Source organism: Caloenas nicobarica, chromosome 34, assembly GCF_036013445.1.
Source record: "Caloenas nicobarica isolate bCalNic1 chromosome 34, bCalNic1.hap1, whole genome shotgun sequence".
In the NCBI taxonomy this organism is placed as follows: domain Eukaryota; kingdom Metazoa; phylum Chordata; class Aves; order Columbiformes; family Columbidae; genus Caloenas; species Caloenas nicobarica.
In genome coordinates, this window is record NC_088278.1 from 2,871,238 (window position 1) to 2,891,104 (window position 19,867).

Genomic DNA, 19,867 nt, shown 5'->3' on the forward strand with positions numbered 1-19,867 from the left:
ACCCCGTGGTCCTGCAGCCAACCTGCTCTGTAGAGCACCAGTGCCAGGTTGGGGCCCTGTGGGGAGCACAGGGAAGGGGCCAGGAGCACCAGACCAGATCAGAGGAGGGATGGGGGGAGATCAGACAGGAGCTGACCGGGGCTGGAAATTGCCTTGGAGAGAAAAATGCTGGTGTTCAGCTGCCCCAAGATTATACCCAGAGTTCAGGGTGCAGGGCCAGAAGTCCTTGCCGTCCTGGTGCTTCACCAGGCCCGGGAAGTAGCTGGAGAAGGATCGGTGTCCCCCACTTGCCATCTTTTAGTGCATCATCCCTCGTGAAGGGTGGCATGGAAAGCAAGTCTGGGACCCTGTGTCAGGACTTGCACCGAAGAAAGTATTCACCCAGAAGTCACATCATTTTGCTCTGGTACTTCAGTCCTGGTGCTCATCACATGTCCTTAAGACAAACTTATGCACCACTCTTGGCAACCTTACCCCAAAAGTCACCCCTAGACAAGGCTCCTGAGCTGGGGCCAAGCTGGAGAACTGGGGTCCAGCTGTGACCAGGGGAAGGACAAGGCCTGTCCTGGGTCCTCTAAAGGGCCGGCAGCCTCTGTGATCTCCACCAGAAAAGGCAGCATGCAGGAAACTGTAGACCATCCCCATGCCCATTGGAGGCCCTTAGGAAGAGTTCCTCTCTCCAAATATCCAGCCCAGCTTGTTGCTGCATGAACAACCAGGAGAAACTGCCCCAGGACCCTCATTCCAGACCCCATCTCCTCCACCCCATACAGGCAGTGCTCTCCCCCTTGTCACTGCGATGGTTCCAGGGACCCAAGAGACACCTGTGGGGAGGAGATGTTGGGTAGTACAGTGTCCTTCAGTGCTCCTCATGGTACCTCCTGCTGGGCTTTGTGCCGCTGGTCACAACCCTCTGAGCCTGGCTGTTCAGTCAGTTCTCAGTGGTGCTAAACAGGAATATGCCCATGAGCACATTGGGCTGCACTGGGAGGAGCGTGGCCACCCAGCCAAGGGCAGTTATTGTCCATCTTGACTCTGCACTGGTGTGGTCACATCTGGAGCGGGGTGTCCCAGTGGGAGGTTCCCCACTCTGGAGGAACGGGGAGGAGCTGTCGTGTGGCCAGAGACAGTCTGGGTCATGTGTGGAGGTGTTCAGAGACCCAAACTTCTTTAGCCTGGTGAAGTGGAGGCTGAGGAAACGTGCTGTTTTTACTGAGATTGAGTTAATTTTCTTCATGCATTTTGAATCTCTCTCCTTCATAGCTATTACAGTCGTTTGTTTAGATTTGCTATGAGAATAATAACACTGCTTCTTCCCTGGGATAGATTTAATTTTTTCTTTTAGCAGCTTTACAGTGTTTCCCATTTGGTATGAAAGGAATGTCAGAACTCACTGATATCTTGGCTGTTGTCAGGGAAACCAAGGACTTCTTTGGCCATCCAGCTGCAGATGCAAATTGGCAGAAGGGGACACAGACAGGACAGCACCTGGATTGACATGCAGGCTGATCAATGAAATATTCCCTGTGATTAGCGTCATGCTCAGTCTAAAGCTGGAGCCAGCTTTTAGGGCTTGTTACATCCGTTACTTTGGGTTTTCTGGCTAGTTTGGTTAGTTCCATTCAGAAGTTTTATTCTGTCAGGAGTTCGATGTCAGTTCGGCCTTCTGCCGTTCTGCCATTTTGCAGTTGGCCCTTGGGCCTTTCGCACTTTTACTTTCTCTTGCTGGGATCAGCTGTTCAGGACCAGGGCGCTCCCTTCTCTTGGGCTGTCTGTTTGGCACAACTGGAGTTATGTGAGGGATTGCACTGAGTATCATATATTTTACTTTATGTATATTCTAGTATATTAGTAGTAGTAGTGTATTATTTTTATTGTCTTATTATTTTTTTTTTCTAAACCCACAGGTTTCTCCCTTCCCCTTCAGTTCTCTCCCTTATCCCACTTGGAGACCGGGAGCAGGATGTGAGCAGCTCTCATGGTCTTAGTTGGTGGCTGTGGTAAAACCACGACAAGAAAGAGTAGTAGTAGCTTCAGAAATCTTGAAAATCACTTTCCAAGATGATGGCACTTTTTTGGGTTTGGTTTTTTTTTTTTTGGTAGAGGGAAACAACATGAGAAAGGAAAACCATCAGAAACTGCAGCTCTGGAGGTCCAGAGTGGACCTCAGGATAAAGAAATGTCATTCTGAGCACAGTGCTAAGGTCATTCAGAAGGACTCTGGATCAGCCATGGCTTTGTGTTTCAAGGAACAGCTGGTGGGGATGGAGAGACAGCAGCACAGGTGGGGACACACCAGGGTGAGAACAAGCTGGGGAAGCGCATGGGGTGTCTGCAGCCTGTGGGGAAACAGCCACAGGCCTGGGACAGTGTAGGATGGACCGTGGTGGAGATGGCCAAGGGTGCTGGCAAGGCTGGATGTCCCTGAAAGACCCAAGGTCTTTGTCCCCTTGGCTATGGCTGATGGCCCTGACAGCGAGGCCGAAGAGGAGACACATGGTTGTCATGGCCATGGCGCCCCATTGCCTCCTTGCACCCCCAGGGAGTGTCACACCATTGTCCTGCACTGGGCATCATCCCCACATCCCCAGGAAGAGCCCTGAGACACGCGTGAGGGACAGGATCTCCCTTCCTAGGGGCAGGGGGTCAGGGCTTGGCCATTGTCCTTCATCAAACAAATCAAGGGTTTTCTCAGCATCAGAGCTGCTGCACTTTGCCTTTGCCTGATGCAATCACTGCCTCCAATTATCTGCTCTAACGAGTCCCTGGGGAGGCTTTGTCAGTAACAGCCCTCAGTGGGGCCCATTAATGCTTCAAGGTACTTTGGGCTTTGCTTCTGACTTGAGCTTCTTGAGGAGATTCTTCAGTCTGTCCTTGGTATCTGAGGTTCATGGACTCAGCACCAAATACGCCATGGGGCTCATTAAAACACAGAAAGCCCTAACAAGCCATGTTTCTTTCCTAATTTTCTTCCAATCTTCAAGACTTGTAGAACTAACTGGAGAGGTTTCAATGGGACACTTACTGATGAAGATTTCAAAGAAGATTTCATAAAGGAGGGGTTTTTCTTTCAAGGGTGCTTTCTGTCATTTTTCAGTGTGTAGAAGAAGTGACAGCAGCATTCTGCAATGGACATTGATCCAGAGTATCTCCTGAAGCCATCTGGACAGGCAGGAGAACAGTCCCTTGAGGCTGGACACTGTATGGACACCCTTGCTCCTCACCCCCCACCCCCAGTCTGCCCGTTCCCTCCTTGGCCACCTGGGACTTGCATCACTTTTCCTCACATCAGACTTCTGCACTGAGCTCTGCAGGTGGATGCTGCAGCTCCTGCACACCAGCTCCCACCTGCTCTCCTGTGTAAACACTACACAATTTCATAAACACTAAACCACTTTCCTCAACTGTGTGTGTGAGCTGGATCTAATGAGGTCCACCATCCACACGGGACATCCACACAGGAACTGTTTTAGACAGAGAGATAGTAAAGGATATATATAAACACAATTAACACGTTAACTACCATGTTAATTAGACTTCTGAAGAATGAGGCAAGTTTGGAACTCCCTGAAGCTCTGAAGCAGAAAGCAGACAGTTGAGAGGCAACTGAATGACCAAAGAGCAAGTGGAGGAGGAACCTGAGAGCACTGGGAAGGGCAAACATCCAGACAGTCTGCTGGAAAGTTGTCCTTTGACATGGACATTTAATCAGGAGAGGTGGAAACTCCCGAATGACAAGGGAGATGAAATAATAGAGTGTTGGTAATAGAAGTACAGGGGAAGACCAATATTTGTTTTCGTACCCTTAGTACACTTCCCGGTAATTCACTTTTTAACATTTTTTTGTGTTTGTGGTGGGGGTTTTTTTGTTTGTTTTGGATTTTTGTTTTAATATGTTAAAAACAAACAAACAATCAAACTCAGAAACAAACACACCAAACAAACAAACCAAAAACAAAAAAAAAAAAAACAAACCAAAAAAAACCCCACCACCAACAACAAAGTGCACCTTTCCAGGCAGACATCAGTCATCAGGTGTCTCACCATAAACAGCCAGGGCCATTTTCGGGGCCCCAGTGCACCTGAGGTGCTGGCCTGGGATTGGCATCTATCACAGGGGACCTGGGGAAGACCAGAGCACCTTGCAATGCAGGGGGAGCCTGGGCAGGGGTTCCCAGGGCATCTACACTGGCACCAGGTGTCTGTGTCCCTGGAGCTGAAGACATTTGTGTCCTAAATCCATTCCCAGTTCTGGAAAACTCTTTGCTTTTCAAAGAAAAGAAACCCTCCCAAAGAAAAAAAGAAAAATAAAGACAAGTATGTTGACACCTTCCTTTGCTTTGGATCTTTGTCTTCAGTTCTTCTTATTTTAATTTTCATTGACATTAACTGACATCTGATGGGCCTACAGGTATTAAGCCAAGATCATTTTGTGTCTTGCATAGCACCCCATGCCCTCTAAACCTTCCCTGCCCAGGACTCCTCACACTTTGCCCAGAGCGAGTCACACTGAGGTGTTGGCTGGTTCACTGGTTGAGATGATGGTTTAGATGGTCACCTACAGCACAGCTGGATTCATGGCCCATAATCATCTGCTCTGACCAGTTAGAAACAGAGCCCAGCATCACAATGGGATCATATGGGAAGTGAGGTTGAAGGGACCTCAGGAGTCTGCAGTCCAACCTGTCACAAACTGGGTCAGACCAAGGTGTTCAAGCCTTGATTCAATCAGAGATTGAAAACCTGCAAAGACAGAGACTGTGCAGCCTCTCTGGGTGACCTGAGACAGCATTTGGCTGAGCTCCTGGGGAAAAAGCTTTTCCTTATGTCCTGGTTGAAGCTCTCTCACCTTCCACCCATTCTCTTTTGTTCTTCTGCCACACACCATGGTGAAGAGCCTGGCTGCATGTTCTCCATGACCTCCTATAAGAGCTGGTTCGAAGAACAGTATTTGCCTAAACATCACCATCAGGGACTTGGAGAACAGATGCCCTGATAGAAAGAACTGTACAAGGACTTGGAGAGAGGCCTGAGGAAAAGAACTGTGTTGTACAGGTCTCTCTGACCTGGGGCTACAGGTAACAATAGCTGCTGTCCAGAAGATGATTTCACCTGCTGCCTCAGCCAAACTTGCCCCCACCTCCTCCCTGCTACTAAGGCCAGCGAAGCAGAGCATGCGCAGAGGCTTGACGAAGGTCTAGAGGTCACCCAGCGGACCAGTAAGAGACCCCTGAACCGAGGCGACGCAGGCGCAGACGGGTTCTGGCAAGTGAAGAGGGGACTCTTCAGGCCTGCGCAGTTCAGCCTGGATTGCAAAACAAAGGCGGTGATTGGCCTCAATCAACGGGAGAGAGGAGGGGTGAAGAAGCGTAAAAGACGATTCCCAACTGGACATCATTGAGATGTCCCCACCAAAGGATCATGGATCATGACGGAGGACTGGCAGGATGCTGCTTTTGGGACCTGAGACCATAGGGACGCCTTTGGAACTCGTGGTGGTAGCTAATCCTCTTTTCCCCTTTTTTTTCTCTTTCCCTTTTCTCCACTTTCTCTATCGCGTGCCGCTTTACGTGCAAAATAATAAAGTTAACACTGTTTGACTGAATTGTAACCCCTTGGCATTTTGGTCACCTTAATTTTGCGCTTCGAGATCAAGGTAAATGAACCATCACGAGTCCATCATTGAATGGACCGTGACATTAAATTGGTGTCACGGACAGGATTCTGAGAATACAGAGGAGTGCAGGTACTGTTTGGTCTGTAACAGGGGAAGAAAGTTTCGCTCCAGCCACACCTGGCCCTAACTAATAAGGTGAGAGGTGTCCAGAAAACAAGGGGGGCGATTCAGATTTCCCGCACGCCACACACGCCTTGGTGTTGAGCGCTCCAAACTTGAGTTGAGGGCTCTGTCTCTGGGATCTCAAAGTGCAAAAATGGGTGTTGTTCTCATGTTGATGAGAATTGTCTGCTAGAGAGAGTGAAGGGGCAATCCTGTGTGTTTGCGTAACTAAGTTGAGCCTTCCCATAGCAGATTTTTGTCCCCTCCAACCACTCGGGAAAGAGAAGGGTGACACAGCAGTTGCTGTGCTTTTGTATAACTAACTTGTGCCTTCCCGACGTGGGTTTGGTCCCTTCATAATAAGAATGACTGAAAAGGTTGATAATCAAGATTTTTGGTTAGGGAAAGATCGAGACTCATTCTACACACTTTTAGCAAAGTATGGGGCTCGACCCTCCATACCCAGAGAGGACTGGGCTTGTGATAATTGGGCTAATTGACAGAGTGTAGTTGTGGATAACTTTTTAGGAGACATAACATGTATGTGTGGTAAGCAATCCAGGGCTCCACATTGCCGCGGTTTAGGTTTAGGCTGCCGCTTGCTGTCCTCTGCCAGCAGAGACATGGAACGTCACGGCGCGTGGACAGTGGCTGATCACCAATAGCAAATGGGGATGGGACGCGTGGTCAGCTCATTGTAGCCAATCATTACCGTTTCTTTAGCGCGTGCTCAGGGAAAAAGTTCTATATAGTCTTTGTTGTTATGTTGAATAAAGGAGAACGATTTAACCCACATTGGGATGCTGTCGTTATTCTGGCCGACTCTTTCCGTCCAACGAGGCTCGTCCTAAGGATCCACTCCGACATGTAGTGGACCGAGTGATTTCTCTACAGACTAAGTCTAAGTTTAGATCAGATAAGAACAAAGCTATGGTCTGTGCTGTCCTAGGCCAGCCTAGTAGCAGCAATTGAAGATCACCTCAGGCAACGTAGTAATGAAAGCAAAATTATAGAATCCCTTGAAAATCTGGTGCAGATTTTGCAAAAAAACGATCTCCAATTTAGAACAATTAGAAAATTCTTCACAACGATTCGAAAAAGAGAGGGAAGAAAATCGCTCATTAAAAGCTACTCTAAAGGAGGAATGTTTAAAAAGCACAAGAGTGCTGAGGGAGCGGCAGCTAGAGGAGAAAAGTATCTGAGAAATAAATCAAATTTACCCTCACAAAGAATTGGAGGAGATGAGAAAACGTGATGAGGAATACCCACATGTGAGACCCTTAGTGAAAACAGAATATTTTTATGCAAATGAAGAGGATACTGACCCTCACATTACAACTAAGCAAACATCTTACACTGCCACCGAGCTGGCCAAGCTAAAGAGAGAGTATGGGCGCCTCCCTAAAGAACCTGAAACGGAGCACGTGTGGCACATATCCCTAACTGGGGGAGACCAAATTTAGTTAAGTGAACAGGAAGCTAATGGTTACTGGGGGCATGGAGTTTTCTTAACAACTGGTGACAGACCTGCCTCACGGTCCCTAACCCAGCGAGCTGCTTATTGGGCTGGAGGGCTAAACCCTTTAGATAGAGGAGAGCCCCTGGCAATCACTGGCACACCCGATCAATTGCTAGAAAGTGCACACAAAGCAGCCTGCTTGCAAATGGTACATGAAAGAAAATTGATTCCCGAATGTGAATCCTCAATGATGCTGGCAGTGAGTCCTGACATGATGACTCCCTTGATAAGGGGACTTCAGGAATCACTTAAACCTTCAAAGGACAATCGCATTGATGAGCCCAGTAGGTTGGAAGGTTTGATCAGAAGCCAGGGTACCAGAAGTGGGAGCCAGAGAGGTGGACCTGACACTACCATTGATTCAACCTTCACCCCTGTCCCAACTTCCCCCAACCAACTAAATACTAAAAAGGTGTGGACGTGGGGGGAAGTAGCACAAGAATTGATACATTATATAATAGGAAATATGGCCCTGTAAAAATCCTAGATGAAAGGTCAAGAGCAATCCATCATATTGAAGGAAAGAATCTGCCCCTTTCTACTGGTACTGCTGCTGCTACCAGTGCTGCGAGAAAGCAGCATCTGCATATTAAAAGAGGAAAGGGAGAAAAACCTAAGATCTGACAACAATGGTGGTTTTTAGGAATTAAAAAGGGAGTTCCCGGAGATATAATGGAGGGCGTACTTACCCCTTGATAAACTGAGTAAACTGGTATCAAGGTGGCATAATACAAAAGAACATTCACAGAGCATGAAAGAAGTCCTACCTGTTACACCTTCAGCTCCCTCCTCCACCGAGGATGAAAGTCTCCCAGAAACAGGAAAATGAGAACCTGCATTCCCTCCATTCCACACTCATACCTGAGGGTGGGACGTGACAGGCTGTGGATATTACAACATAGTCCAGAAGCTTCTCAGTCTCTCTCGGCACCTCCTTTGCTGAGGACCCTGTCAATTGACTGAGGGTCCCACCCCTCCTGCCCCCCAGCTGGGGGAGGTGAAGTCACCCTGCCCGGGGCAGGGGAGGATGTGACTGTCAGCACCTTGGTACCACCCTGGTGTGTACGTGGGGACAGGCACAGTGGGGCACAAAAGGTGCTAAGGAGCCATCAACTGCCCCATTGAAGGCTCTGGATCTCAGGGGGATGTGCAACTGCCACAGTGGGGCATTGTGATGTCACTGGTGATGTCACAAAGGGCCCTGCTCAGGCACCCCTTTAAAAGCAGGGCGGGGGGTGCAGAGCTGCATCCTCTGGCAGGACAGGGAGGTGGCCACTCCACCGTGACCTGGTCCTGGTGAAAGAAAAGATGTGGCCGCAGCCGGACATGCTGCCATGGCCGGCACTGCTACCAGAGCCACTCTCTCTGCCGCTATGTCCCATCCCTGAAACTGTGAGGCCAATAAGAGCCAAAATTTCCCATCTCTGGATACCTTGGGCCACGCAGGATAAAATTTCCTGTCCCTGGACCCATTAGGGCACCAAGATCTAAAATGTCACATCCCTGGACCCCTTGGGCCACCGAGAGCCAGAACGTCCCATGCCAGAACCCGGATATCCCATCCCTGGAGACTTTGAGACCAAGACCTAAAATGTCCCATCCCTGGATCCAAGATGTCCCATCTCTAGACACTTTAGGCCACCCAGGCCCAGATATCCCACCTCTGGACCCCATGAAACCATCAAGACCCAGGATGACCCATCTTTGGAAACTTTGGGGACACCAAGTCCTAAGATGTCCCATCTCCAGCAACCTTGGGCCACTAAGATCAAGATATCCCATCCCTGGACAATTTGGACCACCAAGACCTAAAATGTCCCATCCCTGGATCCAAGATGTCTCATGGCTGGAGACTTTGGGCCACCAAGATGCAGGATGTCCCATCCCGGGACCCAAGATGTCCCATCTCCAGCCCCCTTGGGCTACCCAGGCCAAGATGTCCCATCCCTGGAAACTTTGGGCCACCAAGACCAAGATGTCTTATCTCTGGACACTCTGGAACACGAAGACCAAGATGTGTCATCTCTGGACCCAAGATGTCCCATCTCCAGCCACCTTGGGCCAACCAGACCCCTGATGTCCCATCCCTGGAACCCTTAGGCCAACAAGATGTCCCATCCCTGGACTCTGCGAGGCCATTAGGAGGCAAAATTTCCCATCCCTGGATCCCTTAGGTGACCCAGACCAAGATGTCCCATCCCTGAAAACTAGGAGGTCATCAAGATCAGGATGTCCCATCCCTGGACCACTTGGGCCACCCAGACCCAGGATATCTCATCCCTGGACCCAAATTGTCCTATCTCCAGCCCCCATGGGCCATCAAGAGCCAAAATTTCCCATCCCTGTATCCTCTGGGCTACTCAGAGCAGGATGTCCCATCCCTGGACCCCTTCGGCCACCAAGACCTAGAATGTCCCATCCCTGGACACTTTGGGGACACCAATACCCAGAATGTCCCACCTCTGGACCCAAGATGTCCCATTTCCAGCCATCCTGGGCCACCAAGATGTTAACTGTCCCAACCCTTGGACCCCTTGGACTACCCAGGCCAAGATGTCCCATTCCTGAACACAAGAAGTCCCATCCCTGGACACTTTGGGCCACCAAGACCCAGATGTACCATCTCCAGTCATCTTGGTCCACCAAGACCAAGATGTCCCATCACTGGACCCCTTGGGCCACTAAGACCCAGGATGTCCCATCCCTGGACACTTCGGGCCACCGAGACCAAGATGTCCCATTCCTGGAGTGAAGATGTCCCATCTCTGGACCCAGAATGTCCCATCCCTGGACTCTCTGGGCCACCAAGACCCAGGATGTCCAAACCCTTGGAGCCCCAGAGCTCCCAGGCCAAGATGTCCTATCCTTGCACCGAAGATTTCCCATTGCCGGACACTTTGGGCCACCAAGATGCAGAATGCCCAATCTCCAGCCCCCTTGGTCCACCACAACCAAGGATGTGCCATCTCTGGACTAAAAATGTCCCATCTCCAGCACCCTTAGGCCATCAAGAGCCAAAATTTTCCATCCCTGGATACCTTGGGCCACTCAGTGCAAGATGTCCCATCCCTGAAACCCTTAGGTCATCGGGACATAAAAGGTCCCATCTCTGGACACTTTGGGCCGCCAATGCAGAAAATGTACTATCCTGGGACCCCATAGACCACCAAGACCCAAGATGTCCCATCTCTGGACACTTTGGGGACACCAAGACCAAAGACGTCCCTTCTCTGGACTCAAGATGTCCCATCTTCAGCTCCCTTGAGCCACCAAGACCTTAAATGCCCCAACCCATGGACCACCCAGGCCAGGATGTCCCATCCCTGGACACTTTGGGCCACCAAGACCTAAAACGTCCCATCCCTGGACACTTTGGGACACCCAGGCCTAGATGCCCCATCCCTGGACACGGTGAGGCCACCAAGACTCAGGATATCCCATCCCTGGACACTTTGGGGACACCAAGTCCTATGATGTCCCAGCTCCACTGGGCCACCCAGGCCCAGATGTCCCATGCCTGGACCCCTTGGGCCAACCAAAACCAAGACTTCAACATCTCCCCCAACTTCATTCCACCTTATGTGGAGAGTGTTGAACTCCAAGACCTCAAAAATTCTCCCCAAACTTACCCCCTGCTCACCTGGGGATGTTCAACCACAACCGTCTCCCTAACTTCACCGCACCTCATCTAGAGGATGTTGGACCCCAAGACCAAACATCTCCCCCAATTTCACCCCACCTCACCCGGAGGAGGTTGAACTCCAGCTGAGACCCAATATCTCCCCCAAGTGTTGTCCCACCTGGGGAACAGAGAACCCAAGACCCCAAACACCTCTCCAGCTTTGTCCCACCTCATGTGGAGAGTGGAGAACCCCAAGACCCCAACCATCTCCCCAACTTCACCCCACCTCATATGGAGGATGTTGAACCCCAACCAAGACCCCAAACATCTCTCCAACATTATCCCACCTCATCTAGAGGGTGGAGAACCCCAAGACACCAAACGTCTCCCGCGGTGTTGTCCCACGTCATCCAGAGGATGTTAACCCCAGCATCTCACTCAGTTTTGTCCCACCTGGAGGATATTGAACCCCAAGACCCCAAACACCTCCCCAACTTCATGCCTTCTTCACCTGGAGGATGTTGAACCCCAACCAAGACTCTAAACATCTTTGCCAACTTTGTCCTACCTCATCTGGAATGTGGAGAACCCAGGACTCCAAAACATCTCCCGCAGTGTTGTCCCACCTGAGGGATGGAGTACCCAAGACCCAACCATCTCCCCCAACTTCACCTCTCCTCATCTAGCCGGTGGAGAACTCCAAGACCCCCAACATCTCCCTCAGTGTTGTCCCACCCGGAGGATGTTGAACCCCAACCAAGACCCGCAAACATCTCCCCAACTTCATCCCTCTTCCCCTGGGAGGATGGAGAACCCAAGACATGAACCATCTCCCCCAATGTTGTCCCACCTCACACTGACAACGTTGAACTCCAAGACTCCAAGATCTCCCCAACTTTGACCCACCTGGAGGATGTTGAACCTCAACTGAGACCCCCAAACATCTCCCCAACTTCATCCAGCCTCATCTGGAGGATGGAAAACACAAGACCCTAACATCTCCCGTCAACTCCTCCTGATTGGTGAGTGGAGGGGGTGGGGCCTGTGGGTGGGGTCTGTGGGCGGGGCCTGCCAGGGGCAGTGGCCACTGCTGCTCTCCCAGGGAAGTTCATCTGGATCCATTTTGGGGCCACCAGGAAGTTGGTGTCACCCAACAAGACGTGTGAGTGGGCGGAGGGCCCAGCAGGGGGCATCTAGTTCGACGGTGTCTACTTGTCCATCATCCATCTGTCCATCCATCCATCTCTCCACATGGCCATCCCTCCATCTCCTCATCCCACCACCCACCTGACCCTCATTCTCCATCTCCTGATGTCTCCACCCTCATCTGTCCATCTGTCCATCCCCACCTTCTCACCCACCTCCTGGTCCCTCCATCTCCATCTCCTGGTGTCTCCATCTCCTCGTGTCTCCATCCATCTGTCCATCCCAAGCTCCTCACCCACCACCCACCCGACCCTCCCTCTCTTAGTGTCTCTATCTCCTCACCCATCCATCTCCTCACATCTCCCTCTCCTGGCCCCTCCATCTCACAGAATCACAGAAATCAGGGATTGGAAGGTGTAGGAGTCGGTCCAAAGAACAGTACTTGCCTGAACATCACCATCAGGGACTTGGAGAACAGATGTCCTGATAGAAAGAATTGGACAACGACTTGGAGAGAGGCCTGACGAAAAAAGTTGTGTTGTACAGGTCTCTCCAACCCGGGGGCTACAGGTAACAATGGCTGCTGTATGGATTCCACCTGCTGCCGCAGCCAGACTTGCCCCCACCTCCTAAAAGGAATTGTGTTCTACAGGTCTCTCCCACCTGGGGACAATAGCTGCTGTGCAGAAGATGGATTTTCACCTGCTGCCTCAGCCAAACTTGCCCCCACCTCCTCCCTGCTACTAAGGCCAACAAAGAAGAGCATGCGCAGAGGCTTGACAAAGGTCTTGAGGTCACCCAATGGACCAGTAAGAGACCCCTGAACCGAGGCGATGCAGGCACAGACGGGTTCTGGCAAGCGAAGCGGGGACTCTTCAGGCCTGCGCAGTTCAGCCTGGATTGCGAAACAAAGGCAGAGATTGGCCTCAATCCATGGGAGCAGAGCGGGGTGAAGAAGCATGAAAGACGATTCCCGACGGGACATCGCTGAGCTCTCCCCACCAAAGGATCACGGATCACACCGGAGAACCGGCAGGACACTGTACGGGACCTGAGACCATAGGGACGCCTTTGGAACTGGTGGTGGTAGCCAACCCTTTTTTCCCCCTTTCTTTCCTTTCCTTTTTCTCCACTCTCTCTATCATGTGCCGCTTTACAATCAAAATAATAAAGTAACGCTGTTTGATTGAATTATAACCGCTTGGCATTTTGGTTGCCTTAATTTTGCGCTTCGAGATCAGGGTAAATGAACCATCACGAGCGTATCACCGGATGGACTGTGACAGATGGGACCTTGAAAGTTCATCCAGTCCAATCCTCCCGCCAGAGCAGGAGCACCCAGATGAGGTTACACAGGAAGGTGTCCAGGTGGGTTGGAATGTCTGCAGAGAAGGAGACTCCACAACCTCCCTGGGCGGCCTGGTCCAGGCTCTGTTACCATCACTGAGAAGAAGTTTCTTCTCATATTGAAGTGGAACCTCCTGTGTTCCAGTTTGCACCCATTGCCCCTTGTCCTATCACTGGTTGTCACCCAGAAGAGCCTGGCTCCATCTTCATGACACTCACCCTTCACATATTGATCCCCATGAATGAGGTCACCCCTCAGTCTCCTCTTCTCCAAGCTCAAGAGCCCCAGCTCCCTCCGCCTTTCCTCACACAGGAACTGCTGTCCCTGAGGCTTTTTCAAGGTGAGGGGTGGGAGTGTGATCGCCATCACTGTGGTAACGCCCACGCCACGTCCGCCACTCTCGCAAGGGCTCCCAGGGGCTTCCAGGTGGCGAAATCAAAACCCAAAAAGGTCCTTCAGCAGAGGGAATCTCACAGTTAGGGTTCCAGTTAGGTGCCTTCCGCTGCCCTGTCAGAGACACTGGAAGTTGTGAGCTTAAAAGCACACATCCCAGAAACAAGTCATGAGCTGAACTATCAGCTATTAATATTCCAGAAAGGATCATAGAATCATAGAATCATTTCCGGTGGAAGAGTCCATTGAGATCATCGAGTCCAACCATAACCCAACTCTTGCACTAAACCCTAAGAACCGCATCTATACATCTTTTAGACACCTCCAGCAATGGTGACTCAACCACTTCCCCGGACAGCCTGTTCCACTGCTTCACAACCTTTTCCATGAAGAAATGTTTCCCAATATCAATTCTGAACCTTCTCTGGCACAAGCTGAGGCCATTTCCTCTCATCCTATCACTTGCTACCCAGGAGAAGACCAACACCCTCCATGCTGCAACCTCCTTTCAGGTAGTTGTAGAGAGCAAAAAGGTCTCCCTTCAGTCTCCTTTTCTCCAGGCTAAACACCCCCGGGTCCCTCAGCTACTCCTCAGAAGACTTGTGCTCCAGACCCTCAACAGCCTTGTCCCCTCCTCTGCACTCACTCCAGCACCTCAAGGTCTTTCCTACAGTGAGGAACCCAAAACCGAACTGAGGATTCGAGTTGTGGCCTCACCAGCACTGAGTACAAGGGAATGATCGCTGCCCCGGTTCTGCCCACTACACTATTCTTGATGCACACCAGGAGGCCATTGGCCTTTTGGCCACCTGGGCACACGCTGGCTCATGTTCAGCAACTGCCAATCAACACCTCCAGGTCTTTTTCCGCCAGGCAGCTTTCCAGCCACTCTTCCCCAAGCCCGTATTGTTGCAGGGGATTGTTATGACCCAAGTGCAGGACCCGGCGCTTGGCCTTGTTGAACCTCATACAATTGACCTCAGTCAGGCAAGATCCCTCTGTATGGCCTTCCTGTCCTCCAGCAGATCAACACTCCCACCCAATTTCGTGTCATCTGCAAACTTACTAAGGGTGCACTCGATCCCCTCATCCAGATCATTGACAAAGAGATTAAACAGAACTGGCCCCAATACTGAGCCCCGGGGACACCACTCATGACCGGCTGCCAACTGGGTTTGTTTCCGTTCACCACAACTCTTTGGGCCCGGCCCTCCAGCCAGTTCTTTATCCATCACAGATACACCATCCAGGTCATGAGCTGCAGCTTCTCCAGGAGATGCTGTGGGATACGGTGTCAAAGGCTTTACTGAAGTCTAAGTGCACAACATCCACCACCTGTGTGGTGGATTCACTCCCCCACGACAGACTTTCCCTCATCTGCTAAGCCGGTCACCTTGTCACAGGACGAGATCAGGTTGGTCAGGCAGGACCTGCCTTTCATAAAGCCATGCTGATTGGGCCCGATTGCTCGTCTCGTATGTGTGACCTCCCAGTCCCTTTCCCAGCCCTGTTCCTGCTGTTGGCCTGTCCCCTGCAGAGGCACAAGTGACTCACAGTCCCCTCCACAGCCATTGGCTTCCTGCTGGACTATGAGTTCCTGAGACACAGCTGAGCACATGACATCGGACCCAGCCATCGCCCTCCTTGTGCTCCAGTGTGTGAGCAGGTAAATGTATCTAATAGATTTCCTATCAAGGGTTTGAGTGGAGAAATGTTCCTCAGAGGAGCTGCTGTATTTACACTGGGGCATTTTATATCTCTGCTTCTGTCTCTTTTTTTTCTTCTTCCTCTGTCTATTCTGTCTTGAAAGATCTCTCCAAGGAAAAGATTCATGGAATCCTACAATAACGCAGGTTGGAAGAGACCCCTGAACACCATCTCTGTCCCACTGACCTTTATGGCACCGCAAGGAATAGCTGATAGCATTCGTGCTCCCTTGGGTTCATCTCACCACATAGACACAGTGGACATGCACATGATGTGTATGTTTGCAACTCATCTGTACAACGAAAACATGGGCTTTTGACCTAGTATTCCATAGAATCATAGAATGTCCTGAATTGGAAGAGACCCACAAGGATCATCAAGTCCAACTTCTGTCCCTGCACAGGACACCCCCACAGTTCACACGACGTGTCTGAGGATGGTGTCCAGTCTCTTCTTGAACACTGTCAGGTTGGGGTGTGACACCTCCCTGGGCAGCCTGTTCCAGTGTCCAGCACCTCTGGGTGAAGAACCTTTTCCTCATGTCCAACTGACCCTCCCCTGGCACATCTTCCTGCCATTCCCTCGGGTTCTGTCACTGGTCACCACAGAGAAGAGCTCAGTACCTACCCTTCCTTCTCCCCTTGTGAGGAAGCTGTAGCCACCATGAGGTCTCCTTTTAGTGTTTTCCTCAGCTCTGATGCTGAGAAACCCCTTGGTTTGCTTTCTGCAGCAGAAAGGAGAAGCCACGACCTCCAGGCAATGGGAAGGTGGATCCTGTCCCTCACACACGCCTCAGGGCTCTTCCTGGGACCGTGGGATGTGGGTGTGCAAGGCTGAGGGAAGGACAACGCTGGTACAGCACCTTCCAGCTTCCCCATGGGGCTGCAAGGAGGCAACGAGGCCCCAGTGCCGTGAGGACAACATGTCTTCTCCCAGGCCTCAGTGGCAGAGACAACTGCCATGGCCAAGGGGACAGAGACCTGGGTCCTGTTGGTCCCTTCCAGCCTCAACAGTGGCCTTTGTCATCTTCATTGCAGACTGTTCTGCACAGTCCTACACCTACCCCTCTTTCCCTGCAGGCTGCACACACCCATCTGCTTCCCCACCTGCTCTCACCCCAGCATTTCTGGACCTTCACTGATGTGTCTGCACCCTCACTGGCTGTTCTTTGGAGCACAAACCATGGGCTGATCCAGCTCCCTCTGGGTGGCCTCTTGCACCACAGCACTGCCCTTCCAGTGACATTTTTTCCTCCTGATATCCAGTCTCCACTTCCCAATCTGCACTTGGTAGCTTTTTTTTCCTCTCCTGGTTGTTCCTACTACTTGGGAAAGCTCAGCCACCTCAGAAACTGCCCATCAAGCAGGGAACCCTACCTGTTAGTCTTCTTGTGGTCTTCCACTAGACCGGAGAGAAGTAACCTCACCATGACTGCTGCTGGACCTTCAGCTTCTCTGATAGACATGAGCATGTCCCTGTTTCTGTCCCATCATGTACTCAGGTGGGATGGACATGACAACCTGTCTCCAAGGCCTCTTCCTGGGTAGGGGCTGTGGGTACTTATGCAGAGGTTCTTTCCCAGCCACGTTCCTGCTGCTGGGCTGTCACCTCCAGAGACAGAACTGACCTCACTGTCCCCTTCACAGTCACATACTGCTTACTGGATTATGAGTGCCTGAGACACAACTGATGTCATAACACACCATACCCATCCATAAAACCCCTATGGCCCAGGACCTGACCAGATGATTGTATGTTTCTTCTATCAAAGTTATCAAATATATTTCCTACTAACGATTTAAGTGGGGAAATATCCCAGTGCTGCATCTAGGCTGATTTCTCTGGTATGTAACATCCAACATGAAGCGAGCTCTAGACACTGTCTGCCCCACAGGCCTTCATGGAACCTCAAGGAATGGCTGTTTGTTTTCACCTGGGCTCATCTCACCTGAGGTTCCTCTCACCTCACATACATGACGTGCATGCTCACAGCTCATCTGTTCAATGAAAACCTCCTGTTGCCACTCCGAAGGGAGGGGAGTTACCTCAGCCCTAAGGTGTGTCCCCCTGCTCTGTATTCGTCTGAGATGTCCCATGTCACGTGGAATGGACACAGGGAGGGATCTCAGTTCAAGGAAGCACATCCCAGTGCTGCATTCTGGTGGTTTCCCATGGCATGTTACTCTCAACATGAAGTGACCTCGAGACACTGTCTGTCCCATGGGCCTTCATGGAACCTCCTGGAATAACTGATGGCGTTTGTGCTCACTTGGGTTCATGTCAACTCGTGTACATGATGTGCATGCTCACATCTCATCTGTACAATACAAACTTGGACTGCTGAGCTACTCATTCAGTGTCCCTCCATGGAGGGAAGAGCAACCTCTGTGAGCTGGGGTGAGAGGACAGGGCTGGAAATGTTGGTTGTGAGGGGCCAGTCCATGACAATGCCCTGGGGCAGCTTCCGCGGGGTGTCCAGTGCACAGGGGCACAGCCCAGCCCCTGCTCTGCTGGTCCTGCAGGTCTCTGGCAGGAGGCCTGGCTGTGAGAGGACACTGCTGTGTGCCCAGCCCTGCACACACACACTGTGCAGCTGTACCCTGCTGTTTGCATCTGCATGTCACTTCAGCATGTTCTGCAGAGAAGCTTGGAAGAAGAGCTAAACCTTCAGGCCCTGCCCATAGGAGATCACCTTTCTTTCTGGAAAGGCCGTTCTGAGGCCAGCTCTGTCACAGCAGTGCCCATGGCCTGTCCCTGCCTGCGCTCACAGGACTCACACACAGCAGGACGGTGACCAGGCTGCCAGAGCACTCAGGCCTTGCACCAACACAAGGGATGAGAAGGAGAGTGTGGGAGTGGAACGAGAACAGCTCTGGAAGGCCAAGCGCTGGTGCTCCCTGGCAGGGCTGCCAAGCGAGAGCTCTTTCCCCTTCCACCCATGCACACAGGAACTGTCCCTGCAGCTTGAAAAAGGTCTTGGAGTTCGGATGTCAGCAGAAAACAGTTTGCCGGAGAGCCCTTTATTTTGCCTAAACACAGGGAGCATGATTCTTCATGGACACAGACACTCAGTGAGAAAAGAAAAGCAGGCAGTGAACTAAAAATGGAATTACAGTATTATCATAAGAGAAAAACACAACTAGAGACAAAAAATACTGCACACAGGATGAACCTGCAGTGAGTTAGACTATAACTCGTATGTAGAAGAAGACAGAGACAGTTTATAGCTTCCGAAGAAATCCAGTCATCAGTTTCCACAGGGCATCCTTGAGCTCCTGGTTCCTCATGCTGTAGATGAGGGGGTTCACTGCTGGAGGAACCACCGAGTACGGAACAGACACCACCAGGTCCAGGGATGGGGACGAGATGGAGGGGGGCTTCAGGTAGGCAAACACGGCAGTGCTGACAAACAGGGAGACCACGGCCAGGTGAGGGAGGCACGTGGAAAAGGCTTTGTGCCGTCCCTGCTCAGAGGGGATCCTCAGCACGGCCCTGAAGATCTGCACATAGGAGAAAAGAATGAAAATAAAACACCCAAATATTACTAAGAGAGTAACCACAAGAAGACCAAGTTCCCTGAGGTAGGAGTTTGAGCAGGAGAGCTTGAGGATCTGGGGGATTTCACAGAAGAACTGGTCCAGGGCATTGCCCTTGCACAGTGGCAGTGAAAATGTATTGGCTGTGTGCAGCAGAGCAGTGAGAAACCCAGTGGCCCAGGCAGCTGCTGCCATGTGGACACAAGCTCTGCTGCCCAGGAGGGTCCCGTAGTGCAGGGGTTCGCAGATGGCAACGTAGCGGTCGTAGGACATGACGGTGAGAAGAGAATACTCTGCACCAAATAAGAAACCTACAAAGAAGACCTGGGCAGCACATCCTGCAAAGGAAATGACCCTGGTATCCCAGAGAGAGCTGGCCATGGATTTCGGGACAGTGGTGGAGATGGAGCCCAGGTCGAGGAGGGTGAGGTTGAGCAGGAAGAAGTACATGGGGGTGTGGAGGTGCTGGTCACAGGCTATGGTGGTGATGATGAGGCCGTTGCCCAGGAGGGCAGCCAGGTAGATGCCCAGGAAGAGCCAGAAGTGCAAGAGCTGCAGCTCCCGTGTGTCTGTGAATGCCAGGAGGAGGAACTGGGTGATGGAGCTGCTGTTGGACATTTGCTGCCTGTGGGCATGAGGACCTGTGCAAGGAGGAAAAGACAGTGACGGTTTAGATAAGAAAAACCAAAACCATTTCCCACAGACCCTCCCACAAAGAGACCCTTTTCTTTTTCCAGGAGAACGTCCTGGCTGGAGCCCTCGTCGGTGCTTGATGAGTGTGCAATGAAGAGCAGGGTCTCTGCCCAGGGGCTCTTGA

At 51.3% G+C, this 19,867-nt stretch overlaps 1 protein-coding gene across 1 annotated transcript; it reads right to left on the bottom strand.

Moving 5' to 3' along the window:
* Positions 1-1,639: 1,639 nt before the first annotated feature.
* LOC136000693 (olfactory receptor 14J1-like) lies at positions 1,640-19,509 on the bottom strand (the record flags this gene model as incomplete). The annotated part of the gene is made up of 3 exons (XM_065654626.1): positions 1,640-1,772; positions 16,758-16,817; positions 18,773-19,509. Coding segments are annotated over 3 exons (930 nt in total), but the record flags the coding sequence as incomplete, so codon positions are not given.
* Between the last annotated feature and the right edge of the window lie 358 nt (positions 19,510-19,867).